This window comes from Sus scrofa, chromosome 4 (genome assembly GCF_054392235.1).
Source record: "Sus scrofa isolate SSC_HxYL_T2T_F1_AM1 chromosome 4, Sscrofa_HxYL_maternal_Yorkshire_Landrace_v2.0, whole genome shotgun sequence".
Taxonomy (NCBI): domain Eukaryota; kingdom Metazoa; phylum Chordata; class Mammalia; order Artiodactyla; family Suidae; genus Sus; species Sus scrofa.
This window is the reverse complement of record NC_139386.1, coordinates 95,205,001-95,220,944: the sequence shown is the minus strand read 5'-3', so window position 1 is coordinate 95,220,944 and position 15,944 is coordinate 95,205,001. Positions and strand designations below refer to the sequence as shown.

Sequence of the window (15,944 nt, the reverse complement as noted above, 5' to 3'; positions counted from 1 at the left end):
GGAAGCCTCCTGAGCTGAAGCGATACAGCACTGCCTGCCTCCTGCCAGGTCCATGTGGTGCCACCAGCATTCCCTCACTCTCCACACACCTGCCTCCTTGCTCGCTCCACATTTCCCCTCCTGTCGTTCCAGCTCCCACACTCCTTCTCCTTTCCTTCCTCTCCTTATTCCCTTCTTCCCATCAGTTTTAGGCTGGCCATGGGTACCCCATATAGTATTTAATCCCCCTGGCCCTCCAAGCTAGAAAAGCTGCTGATCACTGACCAATGACACACATATAATCATGTATTTATTTACTTCCTTCTTTGCCTAATTATTTATTTTTGGTTTGTTATTTTTGTGGGTTCCCTTCATTTCCAAGAAACCAAGGGACTTTCCCTGTTTCTCCTCTTTGAAGCCCTTGCAAAGCAACCCCAAACAAGCTCCCTTCATTCTCTCCATCTTGCTAGCAAGGTGGGGAAAGCTGTCCTTTCATTACCCTGAGATGATAAGGCAGTTGTCAGCTGGGGAGGCACAGGTTTCTACCTTAAACTTGCCTAATAATACTTCCTAGAGACTCAGGGAGTGTCTAGAAGGACAGCAACAATGATACAACACTAGAGTAAAGGCATTGAGGCAGTGACACCCGGGACTTTCTCAGTGAGCCCACCAATGCCCACTTCTCACAGTCAAGTTGAACTTTCCAGTCTTCTGTGTGTCTATCCCAGACCTCCCCTTCCTGGCCCTTTCTCTCTCTCTCCTGAGCCAGGAGCTTGGCCAAGTCTCCTCTGTCTTCTTGGCCCTGTTTGTCCCTTTCTCAAGCAGCTCACAAGGCTACATGCCCCCTCATCTTCCCTAAGCATCCAGGTGCTCTTCCTCCCACTCCTGACATAGACCCTCACACTGCAGGTACTCTGAGAAGCCTCCATAATTATAAGGCCACCCGTGAGACCCTTCAGGGCCCCCTGTCACTCGCCATCACCAAATGCACTGGGAGATGACAACACAAGCATCTATAAACATGGGGGAGGAGGACAAACATATGTGAACCATGAATTAAATGGCACCATGAGGAAACAGTTCACAGATCAGAAAGTGGGATGTTCTTTGAGTCAACTGGCCTGGATGCTTCAAAAGATCAGTGGTATGGAGTTCCCGTCGTGGCTCAGCAGTAACAAATTCATTAGGATGAGGGTTCGATACCTGACCTCACTCGGTGGGTTAAGGATCCGACATTGCCATGAGCTATGGTGTAGGTCACAGACACAGCTCAGATCTCATGTTGCTGTGGCTGTGGTGTAGGCTGGCAGTTGGACCCCTAGCCTGCGAACCTCCATAAGCTTCCATATGCCGAGGGTGCTGCCCTAAAAAGCAAAAAAAAAAAAAAAAAAAAAAAATTCAGTGTTATACAAGTGAATGAACGAATGAGGGAACTCTCCAAACCAAAACAGGCTAAAGGGACTTAAGTGAATGCACTGTGTGAACTTTGACTGAATCCAAGTTTGAAACAAAGAAAACAATAGAAAATAATTTGGGGAGAGTTCCCACCCTGGCTCAGCAGTTAACAAACCTGACTAGCATCCATGAGGATGCCAGTTCGATCCCTGGCCTCGCTCAGTGGGTTAAGGATCTGGCGTTGCCCTGAGCTGTGGTGTAGGTCGAAGATGAGCCTCAGATCCCACGATGCTGTGGCTCTAGTGGCTACAACTCCAATTTGACCCATAGCCTGGGAACCTCTATATGCCATGGGTGCAGCCCTAAAAGACAAAATAATAATAATAATAATAATTTTTGGAACAACTGGGTACATTTGAGTGTAGATTAAATATTACAGATTCATTGAACTTGAATTTTTGAGGGTGGGATATGATAATGGTATTGCCGACATGCAAGAGAATGCCTTTGTTCTCCAGAGAGACGGGCTGAAACACTTGGCAGCAGAGTGTCAAGATTTCCACAACTAACTTTCAAATAGTTTAACAATAACAAAAAAATGTATATGCATCTAAAAGAGACAACCAACTCAGGCAGATTAATGATCATTAAATCTCAGAGAAGCATCATTGGGTGTGGTATAGTTCTTTCAACTTGACCGTGTATATAAAAATCTCAAAAGTAAAAAATTGAGGGGAGGGAGTTCCCATCATGGCTCAGCGGTTGATGAACCCAGCTAGTACCCATGAGGACTCGAGTTTCGACCCCTGGCCTTGCTCAGTGGGTTAAGGATCCAGAGTTGCCCTGGACTGTGGTATAGGTCACAGACGCGGCTCGGATCCCAAGTTGCTGTGGCTGTGGTGTAGGCCAGCGGCCTCAGCTCCAATTCAACCCCTGGCCTGGGAACCTCCATATGCCGCGAGTACAGCCCTAAAAAAAAAAAAAGGAAAAAAGAATAAATACACCAAATATCTGCCATGTTCCTCACTGGCTCAGGGGTTTTTGTATATTGCAACAGATCAGATAAGGCAAATAGAAGAGGATTTTTTTTAAGTCTACCTGGTTTGGACAGGTATGTCATCGTTCCTTTTGCAATGGATAGACCTACTAATTTTGTTTGGGCCAACAGGAAAGAAAAAAGTTTGGTTCCTCAACACAGTTAATGACACTGTGTATCTTGGCTGGTGTAACAGCAGGGAGCTTGGAACTAAGACACTGCTACTGTTCATCTACAAAGTGTATAACATCCTTAGATAATTGAGGGAAGACTATAAAACATCCCTATGTTTATCTGTGCAAAGCATGGGGCTGCGCCTTTCCTTTATGTGTCTAGTCACATGGATATGTCAGCCTTGGACCCCGTATCCCAGAAAGGCAGGGACAGTCTCTACCCAAATCACTGCTTATCCCCCAGCATGACGCCATGGCTAAATAAAGGTTTCATATGGCCATAAAAAGTTGATGGTGATGATGCTGTGAAATGAGCATGTGCCTGACAGAAGATCATGCCCCACACCCTCAAACCCCGCAGCCTCAGAGGGCTTGGCTGGTGTTGGCAGTAGAACTTGGCATGATCCGGGCAGCCCTGTTACCCTTAGATCCTCCTCTTGGAGCTGTTCCATGTACTCCAGCATCTGCTCCTTCTCTTGCTCCCGCTGCTCGGCAAGCAGCGAACGCTCCTCCTGGTTCTTTTCCATCTGTTCCACAATGTGCCGTCTTCCTCTGGGAAGAAACAGTGCCGCAGCGTCTTAGAAACCAAAGGTCCATGTCCCTCTACTCTAACCTCCACCCAAATAACTTCCACGATGGAAGGCATCGTAGGAACATTGGGACAAGTGCCCCCCACCCCAACATCGCTACGCTTCAAGAGCCCAGAACCAAGTCCTTCCCCAGAGGGTCCTGGTGGGTCAGCCTCTCCCTTCCAAGCTCCTGGTTCAGGGGCTCACCCTTCTTGAGATTCTCTTCCCTCATTTTTGGCCTGCGAATGCACCCACATCATAATACACCCTCTCCTTCTCATTGTGTCAGAGCTTTGGAAAACCTATCCCATCCCATCCCTTCCCAGAGTAATCAGAGGGCCCCACCCTCCCAAGCTGGCTTCACAGAGCTTCCTGGAATTATCCACGGCTTCTCCTTTCTCTGATGCATCTGCTATCAACCTGCTTGTCTTGTCTTCCCTGCCGCCATCACCTACGCCTGGTTTGCTGTCTTTCTTATTTTCTTTTTTTTTTTTTCTTTTTGTTTTTGTTTTTAAGGGCCGCACCCATGGCATATGGAGGTTTCCAGGCTAGGAGTCCAATCGGAGCTGCAGCTGCTGGCCTACACCACAGCCGCAGCCATGCCAGAGATCCGGAACACGTCTGCAACTTACAACACAGCTCACAGCAATGCCAGATCCCTAACCCACTGAGCGAAGCCAGGGATCAAACCCAAATCCTCATGGATCCTAGTCAGGTTTGTTTCCAATGAGCCAAGATGGGAACTCCCAATCTTAGATTTTAAGACCATCAGCTGCAGGCGGACAGGGTTGGATCTGAAGAAGTTTCTCCACTCAGCAGAGCCCTAGCTCAGCCATAAAAAACAGAGAAACTACAGTCTATGATGAGTGTTGCCGGTGACTCCCTATGTGTTACTAGGATGTCAGTAAATTTGGACACATCCAGACCCCGTGATGCATGAGGAAAGGCTGGGAGAGTGAGAGAAGATGCAGATCAGAATGAGCATCTAGGCGAACAAGTACAAGATTCACATCCACGTAGAGCTCTTGAATGGCTTCATGACTCCAGATGATATAGAGTGGCCTTCCCACTGTGGTGTAATAGGATCAGTGGTGTCACTGGAGTATTGGAACACAGGTTCAATCCCCAGCCCAGCAAGTATGTTAAGGATCCAGCATTGCCAGCCACAGCTGTGGGGTAGGCAGCAGATGCGACTGGGACCTGATCCCTGGCCAGGGAATTCCCTATACCACAGGGCAGCCAAAAAAGAAAAAAGAAAGAAAGAAAAGGGAGGAAGGAAGGAAAGGAAAGGAAGGGAAGGAAGAAGAGAAAGAAAAAAAAGGAAGGAAGGAAGGAAGGAAGGAAGGAAAGAAGGAAGGAAGGAAGGAAGGAAGGAAGGAAGGAAGGAAGGAAGGAAGGAAAGAAAGAAAGAGAAAGAAAGAAAGAAAGAAAGAAAGAAAGAAAGAAAGAAAGAAAGAAAGAAAGAAAGAAAGAAAGAAAGAAAGGGAAACTTTCTTATGAGTAATAAGTAGAAGAGTTACATGGAAGCAGGTATAGACTCAATAGAAGGACCAGGTCGAATCATTGGAACTGCCTAATGAGACAGAGATTTTTCCCTTCATTGGAACTGTTTGTAGAAAACAAACAAACAAACAAACAAACAAAAAGAGCCACTTGGCCATTAAATAAACTTCTATTGGGAGCCTACTTTCGGTACAGAAGTGAATGGTACAAGAGAACAGAATACAGATGAGGAGAAAGATCTGCCATCAGTGTGGTACTAGGACTATTTAAAGAGGTAATTCTTGTACTATATGGTTGGTGTTCTAAATCTAAGACACTAGATCCTACAATGTGCTTGCTTTGGGACTTGTCCTTTTCTGAAAAATGAAGGGGACTGAATTTATTCATTCTAACATGTATTAAGCACCTAGTACAGTTCAAATATGCTCCTAGGCCCAGAAGCTACAGAAATGAGTAAGGCAGGGACCTTGTCCTCAGTGAGCATGTGGCCTGGTAAGGGTCAGAGAGCTACAGGGCAAGAAGGAAGGTGCCAGAGTATAAACACAGTGTGGTGGGGCCCAAAGAAGCAGCCCTGAAGCCTGCCTGGTGAAGTGAGGGACGCTTCTCAGGGGAGGTGACAGCAAAGCCACATACTAATGGAAGAGAGAGAGTTTTCTGGGGGAAAAGGAAAGAGTATTCAAAGCAGAGAGAAGAACAAAAGTCATGAGTTTGTGTCAAGACCCAGCACGTGGAGGGAACTGGAGGAAAGCCTCATAGAATAGATGGCAGAAAATGCTGCAAAATGATGCTGAATTGGAGCCCGACTGTGAAGCACCTTGTTGCCATCTTGGAAATAAGCCTTAAGAAGTTCTGTGATTCTGTGAGCCACTCCATCAAGGTTCTGAGATAATGACAGAGGATGATAATGCCCATTTCTCATGTCTTCCCTCCTTGCAAGGCTCTAGGGACCTAAAGACACCGGGAGATGCTTCGAGAGGCGGATGCCAAAACCACCTCTTTACCGGATTCTCTCCTCCCTCCTCTTCTTGTCCAGCTCCTCCTGCCTTTGAATGGATTTCTGCCGCTCCACCTCCATCATCTGATCCAACCGTTTCTCCTCGGCATCTAGTTCTTTCTGGATCAGCTGCTTCTCCAGAATCTGGGCGTCCCGGATGGCATGGCACTTGGCGTTGAGGATGATCTGGGGAGTGGAAATGAAGTTGCCCCACTAGGTCTGGGAGCAAGGATGGGGGGTGCACCAAAGGAATGTGGATGTTGGAGGGGAGACAAATGGGAGCAGAATCCTATTACTGAGTGTGCTTACAGGCCATAAAAGCAATAGCATCTTTCAGGGAATGGGGTCTTAGTGTTTTGGGGGGTCATGAATCACTCTTTGGGAATATGATGAAAGCTATGGGCCTTCTTCATAAAATTCACTTACACCTATACACACAAAACTTCCATAAGAACTTCGGACGTTCACGGTCCTCCTTAGGGACTCATGAACCTCAAGTGAAGACTCCCATTCTGCTCTTCAGGGAAACAAACATTCTTACAGAGGCTGAGCCAGTAGATTTTTTTTGTTTGTTTGTTTTTTGGTTTTTGGTTTTTTAGGGCCCCACCTGCAGCATATGGAAGTTCTCAGCTAGGTGTCAAATTGGAGCTGTAGCCACCAGCTTATACCACAGCCACAGCGATGCCAGATCCAAGCCTCATCTTCGACTTAAGATCGGCAACGCCAGATCCCTAATCCACTGAGTGAGGCCACAGATTGAACCTGCATCTTCATGGATACTAGCCAGATTCATTACCGCTGAGCCACAAAGCCAGTAGATTTTTAAGCTAGAAGAGCCCAACATGACACAGAAGGGAATGCAAAACCACGAGGCATCAATGAAGTAACAGGTTTGGAAAATAAAAGGAAGTATAAGTAGAGAAGATTTACCTGAGTGACAGAAACTGTAAATGAAGGGGTTGGGGAGTCAGCATTTTCACTTGGCCAGGCAGTGAACCCCAGGCAAATGAGTAGCACAATTGAAGTCAACTGACCCTCTGCTCTTTGCTCGCAGCTAAAGGAAGCATTTTGAGCATGTCACCAAGAACCCAAGTGCCTGTGCCATTGTAAGTGGCCAGGATTGAACTAGCAGAATAAAGATGCAAGTAACATCCTCACCTGCATGGATCAATCCAGTTTGCAAAGCCTCTCCCCCATATTAGTGTTTGTAATCCTGCCAAAAACTCTGCTGAGATGTTTCACCACCTTCACTTTACAAATGAAGAAAGTGAGGCTCCAGGAGGGCCAGTGACTTGCTGAAGGTCTCAGAGCACTTGGCAGGGGCAGCTCTCCCCAACCCACTCCACCATCTTGGCCCCGCCCAGGCCAGCCCCTCACCTTCCACCCCTGCACCCCACCTCCAGCCAGAGTCCACGCTGTCTGGTGTGTGAGTAAGAGACAAGACGAGGGAGGGAGAGTGGAGAGCCCACCTTTTTCATGTCCTTCAGCTCCTCCTCCTGCTCCATCCGCAGCTGGCTGGCCCTTTGCAGGAGGTTCTGGGCCCTCTCCTTGGCCACCTCCTCCAGGTCGCTGAGCTTCTGGTTGTTCCTTGAAACCATTTCCTTCTGTTTCATGATCTTCTTGCGTGTGGTCACTGCGTCCTACGGGAGCCATGTCGGGATCAGTGGGGGGAGGGTTATTCCCTGTGCCCTGGGCACTAGCCTGGCTACTACCATGGGTGACCCCAGATGAGTTTTGGGTCACCCCATCATGGTGTCAGAGCCCAGAGGTTTCTCAGCCTGGCTTCATGCTCTCCCCTCCCCGGCCCCACAGTCGATCTTTATTCTATCACATGTCTTCTTTAACACATTCTTGCCTGGTTTCAGGGTCCCCTAACTAGAGCTCCCCGCCTTGTGGGAAGCCAGCCTCTCCCCAGCCAATTTCTCTGCAAAGGTGGGGGCGGGGTAGCTACCACGATGGCTTCCTTCTCCTTCTTGCAGGCCTGCTCCTTGGCCTCGAGCTCTTCTCTAGTCGGGACGTGGGATGCCCATCTGATCCGCTCAAACTCCTCAGGGCTCATGATAAGGGACTCCCCAGATGGATCCTTGGTGGGAATGCTGACAAGGAGGGAACAAAATTCAGGAAGAGTGGGAAATCTCTTGGCTCTGCACTGTGGGCTGCCCGCCCCTCACTCCCTCATCATAGCCCACCCTCCCAGCCAGGCCTGGGACAAGGGCAGGAGAGACAGCCAACTGCCTGGCGGTGCCAGTGGGGAGAAAGGGTCCCAGGCAAGGGTGGAGGAGCATCACAGGCTAAAAAAGGGACAATTTTAAGGACTTTTTCTAAAAGGTCTAGTTCATATGTTACCTTAACCGAGCAGCTGACCGTGACCCTCCCCCGCGTACACAGACCTGGACCACCTCCTCCCCTGAGCCCCACCACACTCTGCTCTCCCTGCCTGCATTGTGGAATGGAATATTACTCAGTCATGAAAAAGGAATGAAGTGATGCCATTTGCAGCAACATGGACGGACCTAGAACCTATCATGCTAAGTGAAGTTAGTCAGACTGTGTAAGACAAACATTGTATGATATCACCTATATGTGGAATCTAAAAAAAAAAAGGAATACAAATGAACTTGTTTGCAGAACAGAAACCGATTCATAGACGTTGAAAAAGTTATGGAAGGTCCCATTATGGCTCAGTGGAAACGAATCCGACTAGGAACCATGAGGTTTCGGGTTCGATCCCCGGCCTTGTTCAGTGGGTTAAGGATACAACGTTGCCATGAGCTATGGTGTAGGTCACAGACGCAGCTGGGATGTGGTGTTGCTGTGTCAGCTCCAATTCAACCCCTAGCCTGGGAACCTCCAAATGCTGCATGTGCAGCCCTAAAAAGCCAAAAAAAAAAAAAAAAAGAAAAAGAAAAGAAAAAAAGAAAGAAAGAAAAAAAGAGGAGTTCCCATTGTGGTGCAGTGGAAACAAATCTGACTAGGAACCATGAGGTTGTGGGTTCAATCCCTGGCCTCGCTCAGTGGGTTAAGGATCCGGCGTTGCCATGAGCTGTGGTTGTGGTGTAGGTCACAGACGTGGGGCTCGGATCTGGCGTTGATGTGGCTCTGGTGTAGGCCGGCAGCTGTAGCTCTGATTAGACCCCGAGCCTAGGACCCTCCATATGCCGGGGTGTGGCCCTAAAAAAGACAAAAGACAAAAAAAAGAAAAGAAAAAAGAAAAAGTTATGGTTTCCAAAGTGGACGGGTTGGGGGGTGGGGGTGATGGAGAGGGGGTTTTCGATTAGCATATGCACACTGGGGTATACGGAACAATTGCCAGGGGGAACCTGCTACATAGCGCAGAGAGCTCTACCCAGTATTCTGTGATAACCTATGTGGAAAAAGAATCTGAGAGAGAATAGATATGTATATATGCATGACTGGGTCACTTTGTTGTACAGCAGAAATTTTTCACAGCCTTGTAAATTATTCTTCAATAAAACTTAAAATAAATAAATAAATAAATATTATTGTTTCAAAATGAAAACAAAAAGCAATCTGTTTCCTTTGCTGGATCACAAGCTCCTTCAGGACACAGACTCTGTCTTAATCTCCTGGGCAGCCTCGTCTCTGGCACAGCACTGGGCACAGAGGGAGGACTCAAAATAAAGCTCTTGAGCTGAACTTTTAAAAATCGATGATTCCTCAAGGATGACATAAAAAGGACAAGGGGACGCCAGACAAGGATGGAGTGGATGCCAGTGAGAAACAAAAACATCGCTGTGCATCCAGCCCAGAGAGAAGCTTTGAACCTTAAATATTAATTAAAATCTCTGAACTACAATAGTCAGAGACATGTCTATAGACCTTTCTAGCCGCCCAACGCATTCAACAAACCAATAGATAATTATAATGATTACAAACAAATGACATACATTAAAGATGGAGCAGGGGGTGGGGATAAAGCTGCTTCTGGGTGAGGCAATTTAACAGGTACGTGGCAATGAGACACAGATGGTCCAAGGCCGGAAGTGAAACCTCATCCAATAAAACTACTGGGGGGAGCTGTCCAGGAGGTGGATGAATCAATGAGTGGACTTGAGTTCTTAGCCAAGATTTTGTGGTTCACTGGGTGGCGTGGCCCCAAACAGCCTGGGATCTGGGATGACCAGGAATGATCTGAATCTGAGACTGCATCTCGCACTGCTCTCAGCCATCCTGACAAGTCGCCAGCAACTTCACCTCCACCGTGTTTTCAGGCCTGGATCAGTCCAAGGAGCCCTGAGCACACCTGACCGGTTGAGGCCAGAGCTGACCAGACCATGCTCCTGAGGTTGTGTCCAAGCTGTGCCTCCCCAGCTCCATGACATAGGCTGCATTTTCTGGGAATTCAAGTTTTTAGTAGGTGGAGTCACAGTAGGAAGAACGGCTTAAAAAATGAAGCACCAGCACAAGAGCTAAACCACTGAGTGACAGTGTTGGCTCATTTCTCTTGGCTGAGCTGGACTTAAACCCCACAGGAGGGGCCCAATTGAGGAGGCAGCTCGTCAGGAAACCGTGCTGAGCTAATCCCAAAGGAACCCAAGAGCCCTTGGGAATTTCCTCTTCTGGTCTCAGAGCCTGGGAAGAAGCCATGGGGCTAATTAAGCATCTGGTCAGTTTCCCTTTGCTTCAGAGTCTTGATGCAGCCAAAAGGAAATGACTCATCTGGACATTTCCCTTTACCAAGTGCACTAATGGGGGCCCAAAGCGGACCCCCCAAGCCCCTCCCCTCTACCAGCTCTGTAGGACACACAGCAGCTGGAAGAAAGGAAAGAAAAAAAAAGCTGGGAATCAAGGACAGTGGCAATAATAGATACAGGTGGGGAGAAACAAAAGACACCACAATGGAGAAGGGTAACCATGAGACAAAAGGGGGAAATGAGCAGGAAAGAGGCGGGGTCTGCACTAACAGAATGCAACCAGGTGGGTTTCCCCATGTTCCCGCACAGGTCCTCAGCAGAAGGTCACCATGCCCTGGGTACTCACATGAGCTCCCGGACCATGTCCCGGGTGATGAGCTGGATGGTCTCTGGCTTGTGGTCCAAGCCCAGGGCAGTGAGAGTTTTCCGAATGGCATGCTTATCTCGGAGCAGTACTATGGGGCTATCGCTCTGGTTCAGGGGCTGTGGGGTCAGGAAGGACAGTTTGAAGCTGGTCACTCCACTTCCTGCTGGTAAGTCCTAACTTCAAGTGTAGCCCCTCTCCTGGGGATTCCATCACATCCAGCAGCAGGGGAGGCTGGTTGGGGGCCAGACTGCAGGACCACCAACAGCAGCCACGGTGCTGAGAAAGCAACGTGGTGTTCTGCCCTTGGACGTGGCCAGGTGGGCTCTGAACTGACCAGCTCTTCTGAGAACAAGGCTTCTCTATTATGTGTATAGATACTTCCAGAGAGATGGGGATGTGGATGGGGTGGGGTGGGATAGGGGTGGGGAAGGTGGCTAGTGGGTGTCCATTCCTAACCTAAAACCATCAGGAATGAAAATCTGGGGTCTCTGGGTTCTCCTTCCATGGTTTACAAAAGAAAAAATAATTAACCCTCTGTGGGTTTGAAACATACTATTTTTTACAGTCTTATCCAATCTACCATGTTTGTTATTTTTAACCCTTTTTAATGATTCATTTACTTTGATCCCTGCCTCCCAAAAAAAAGCCATATTAAGGATGGCTGGTGAAGACCTGCCCTTAAATCTAATGAAGTGTGAAAATCAGTGAGTTAGAATTTAGCAAGGAGAATACAAATTAGATATACAACTGGGGTTGGTGAGGGGGGCAGATTTTCTGACCATGAAGAAATTAGACAATAAGAAAATGAAATCACTTGTTTCAGGAAATTTTGAACACAAGAGAGAACGTAGTATCTGCGATCCTGCGTGGAGGCAGGGGCGTGGCCTCCGTGGGGACGTGGCCTCCGTGGAAGCCCGTCCTGGCTGGAGAATCTCACTTTGCACGTCTGTCCCGGTCCGTCCCGGAGTGCTACTGCCACCTGGTGCCCATCTCTGCTTCCAAGGGGCACAACTCAGTCAGGCCACAGGCCACTTCTGCCCCCTACTGCCGGCTGAGAAACTTCCGGACTCTCCCCCAGCAATAACGCCAAAAGACGACGCCTGGAGAACCAGGCCCTTTCCAAATCTAGCTTCGGACCCAAAACAAACAAAATGCCTGTAGGTGAGATTGCATGCTTTGATTCTTCTCCTTGTCAGTAGGAAAACTGCTGTAGAATGGGGGTCTTCTAATGGAGAAGACCTCTGGAAAGCCTTTTTTTTTTTTTTTTTTTTTTTTTTTTTTTTTTTTTTTTTAGGGCCACACCTGCAGCATATGGAAGTTCCCAGGCTAGGAGTTGAATCTGAGCCCCATCTGCAATCTAACCCGGCTTGCAGCAACTCCAGATCATTAACCCACTGAGGGAGGCCAGGGATCAAACCTGCATCCTCAGGGATATCTTCAAGTTCTTAACCCACTGAGCCACAGTGGGAACTCCCTGGAAAGTCCTTTTTGATTCATAATAAGGATAGTGACCTCTCCCCAGTCCACCCACAGCCATAGGTAGTCACACCAGTATTCACCCCACCACCGGTATCCTTCTTTTTTCCTTCCAGTTTTATTGAGACATAGTTGACACAGAGCAGTGTGTAGGTTTAAGGTGTACAGCATAATTATTCGATTTTCATCCACCATGAAATGTTTTTCACAATAAGTTTAAGGAATATCCATCATCTCACATAGATATAAAATTAAATAGAAATTTTTTTTTCTTGAGCTGAGAATTCAGGATTTACTCTCTTAAAAACTTTCACACATATGGAGTTCCCGTCGTGGTGCAGCAGAAACGAATCCAACTAGGAACCATGAGGTTGTGGGTTCGAGCCCTGGCCTCGATCAGTGGGTTAAGGATCCAGCATTGCCATAAGCTGTGGCTGTGCTGTAGGTGGCAGACGCGGCTCGGATCTGGTGTTGCTGTGGCTATGGTGTAGACAGGCAGCTGTAGCTCTGATTTGACCACTAGCCTGCAAACCTCCATATGCCGTGGGTTCGGCCCTGAAAAAACAAAAGACAAAAAAAACTTTCACATATAATACAGCAGTGTCCCTTTTCTCCCTTCATCTCCTGCCGCCCTTCTCTCCACATTTCATCCTCCTTCTCCCCTTGCCTCTCTTCCTCCTCACCTGAAAGCTACTCGTACCAAGATTACTCCAGGTAGTCACATTCTAGCTCTCCTTCTCTGGACTAATGGAGTCAGCCTTTGCTTTTTAGGTTTTTTGGGGGGATGGGTTGTATATGTGTGAGGTTTTGGGGGGCCTTTTTTTTATTTTATTCTGTGGGCATGTGGAGGTTCCCAGGAATTGAAACTTCGCTCACCCCACGCTCCTGCAGTGACAATGCCAGATACTTAACACCCTGCGCCTTTACAAAAGAACTCCCAGAGTCAGCCTCTTTGGATGACTTTCGAAAATAAAGACCTGCTCCTTTCCCAAAGCAAAGTAACTGTTTTAGTCCAGCAACCGGGAGAGGAGAATGAATGTGTGCTGTACCCTGATACCATTCTTGGACTGAGGGGGAATTATGTGGCTCTGTATCTTTAAGCTTGGACCACTGGCCCTCAAATGTCTCCATCATGGGGCACTCACTGAACAAATAGCAAATATTGAGTGTTCAGCAGCTGAGCCTCCCTTCCAATGCTACAACAGATTTTACTTATTTTATCTTATTATTTATCCTATTTTATCTCTATTTTATTTCATTTTTGCTTGTTAGAAGGCTGCAACTTTGGCATATGTATGTTCCAGGCTAGGGACCGAATTGGAGCTGCAGCTGCCAGCTTACACCACAGTCACAGCAACGTGGGATCCGAGCCTTGTCTGTGTCCTACACCACAGCTCATGGCAATGCTGGATCCTTAACCCACTGAAGGGGTCCAGGGATTGAACCTGTGACCTCATGGATACTATTCAGGTTTGTTACTGCTGAGCCACAACAGGAACTCCTACAACAGATTTTTTTTTTTTTTTTCCCCCTAGGGCCACACCCTCGGCATATGGAGGTTCCCAGGCTAGGGGTCTAATCAGAGCTACAGCTGCCGGCCTCTATCACAGCCACAGCAACGCCAGATCCGAGCCGCATCTGCAACCTACACCACAGCTCACGGCAACACCAGATCCTTAACCCACTGATCGAGGCCAGGGATCAAACCCGCAACCTCATGGTTCCTAGTCAGATTTGTTTCCGCTGCGCCACAATGGGAACGCCCTTACAACACATTTTTAAATGCTGTGCAGACATGAGGATTTCAAGGGTGGAGGAAGCCAGGTGCCCCGTTTACACGGACCCCACTAGGTGTCAGAGCTCATCTTCTGGGGCCTCAGAACTCCCCTTTGTCCTTAGTGTGACCTGCCCAGTGCTAGCTTCGTCCTCACTAACACCAGTCCAGGTCACCGCCTCCAGGTGGCATCTCCCTGGAGGGGCAGGGTGAGGGTTACCTTGATACCTCCAAAGAGGCTCTCATCCACCTCGGAGCTCAGGGCTTTGGTCCGATAGCGGGGCCTATTCCTTGACCTGTTGGAAGCAGTAGAGGTGGAGCTCAGGACGCCGGCTGGGCTTAATGGCTGCAGAGAGAGGCAGAACGTTGGGGTCATCAGCACTGAGTGCCATCTGGACCCTGGACCAGGCAGACACTTGGCCAGGCTGTGCTGGGGGGAGGTTGGGTGGGCATGAGGGGAAGCACCTGGCTCAACCCTGAAATGCAGGGGACACCCCCACGGGAGCAGGGTCTTCTCTGATAGGGGCCAGTACACTGGCTGAGCGGGGAGGAGGATGTCTGAGGTCCCTGAGCTGAAGAAGGCCAACCCATCACTCCGCAGAGAAGGAAGGAGAAAGGAGAGAGAACTTGACGGCAGGAGGATGACCTCGGGTCATCCTGGTTCTGGTTCTCCTCAAGCACGGTCTCTTACGGGCTCGTCTCCCCAGAAATGCCATGTCCTCTTCACCTCCAACCTCCTCAGCCTCAGCGCCAAGCCCTGCCCGGCTGACACTGCTGTGGCATCTCTTTGATGTTCATGTTTCCAGCATCTCCCAAGGTAACGGTGGGGACCAGAGGACACTAAGGATGGAAAAGCACCTTGCCCACTGCTGGCATGGGGTTTGTGTCTGATGACTTCAGTGGATGAATAGCTGCCTGCTACAGTTCCTGGCATCCACCGTGTGGCCCTTTCACTCCCAGGATCCCTTTCATGTGCATCAGTCAGTTTTTAACCACCCAGGATCTTCCTACATTTGGAGAATTCCCTCTCATGAGTTGAGGGAGACAAGGATCATTTCTGCCTGGAGAAGTGGAAAACGCCAGATATTTGCCTTCCAAGCCTGGGCAAAAGATCTAGGCTTAGCCATCAGATGCCCCCAAGCCTGGCAATAAATAGGGATCCAGTGATGCAAGAAGGAGACCATGGAAACCCCTTCTGACAAAGGCAGTGGCAGCAGCCATACCCTGAGTCTGGGGTGATGCTGATAAGGATACCAGCAGCAATACCCCAAGATAAAGCTATCAGTGCTCAGGGTGCAACTGTGCCTCGAGGGGCTTTGCCAGTCCAGGCGTGGGCTGTGATGTGGGCCTCGGTTCTGGCTGCAGCACCTCCCTTTGTTCTCACTTTCCAAGCTTAGTTACCCAGCCTTGGTGTGAAGCCTGTGAGCTCTTCAAAACCCTCTTCATACTCCCTTCTCCTCAAATGAGAGCTCTGACCCCACTGCTTACAACCAAGAACGCTGACTAATACAACCTCCTTTCCCAAGGTCAGTCCAGCTTTCACTCCGCCCCAGAAGGAGAAGTCCATCTCCAGGAGGTGGTTTCTGTGAGGACAGCAGGACAACTCCAGGCTTGATCTATATCTGATTTCAGGTACCCTCCTTCACTGGTGGTGGGAATATAAATTGGTACAACCACAATGGAAAACAGTATGGAGGTGCCTCAGAAAGCTAAATATAGAACTACCATATGACCTAGCAATCCCACTCTTTGGGCATATATCCAGACAAAACTTTCATTGAAAAGGATACATGCACCCCTATGTTCATTGCAGCACTATTCACAATAGCCAAGACATGGAAACAGCCTGAATGTCCATCGACGGATGAATGGATTAAGAAGATGTGGTACATATACACAATGGAATACTACTCAGCCATAAAAAAGAACAAAATGATGCCATTTGCAGCAACATGGATACAACTAGAGACTCTCATACTAAGTCAGAAAGAGAAAGACAAATACCATATGATGTCACTTATAG

General features: G+C 48.4%; 1 protein-coding gene and 1 long non-coding RNA gene across 6 annotated transcripts in view; one reads left to right on the top strand and one right to left on the bottom strand.

The window, feature by feature from the left end:
- CFAP45 (cilia and flagella associated protein 45) overlaps positions 1-15,944 on the bottom strand; it is a 32,836-nt gene that overhangs the window by 11,894 nt on the left and 4,998 nt on the right. For 2 of the 5 annotated variants that reach the window (XM_021089587.2, XM_085020654.1), the window contains exons 2-7: positions 14,150-14,267; positions 10,651-10,787; positions 7,601-7,745; positions 7,119-7,289; positions 5,657-5,835; positions 3,006-3,135 (exon numbers count right to left, since the gene is read on the bottom strand). In XM_021089587.2, the coding sequence (XP_020945246.1) occupies positions 3,006-3,135; positions 5,657-5,835; positions 7,119-7,289; positions 7,601-7,745; positions 10,651-10,787; positions 14,150-14,167 (780 nt within the window). In that variant the 5' untranslated portion in view covers positions 14,168-14,267. 5 annotated transcript variants of the gene reach the window in all.
- LOC146404035 (uncharacterized) overlaps positions 10,600-15,944 on the top strand; it is a 5,726-nt gene continuing 381 nt past the window's right edge. The window contains exons 1-3 of the long non-coding RNA XR_014843997.1: positions 10,600-10,837; positions 11,495-11,832; positions 13,452-15,944. The exon at positions 13,452-15,944 is cut by the window's right edge and continues 381 nt beyond it. This is a non-coding gene — a long non-coding RNA (uncharacterized LOC146404035). The remainder of the gene's footprint in view (positions 10,838-11,494; positions 11,833-13,451) is intronic.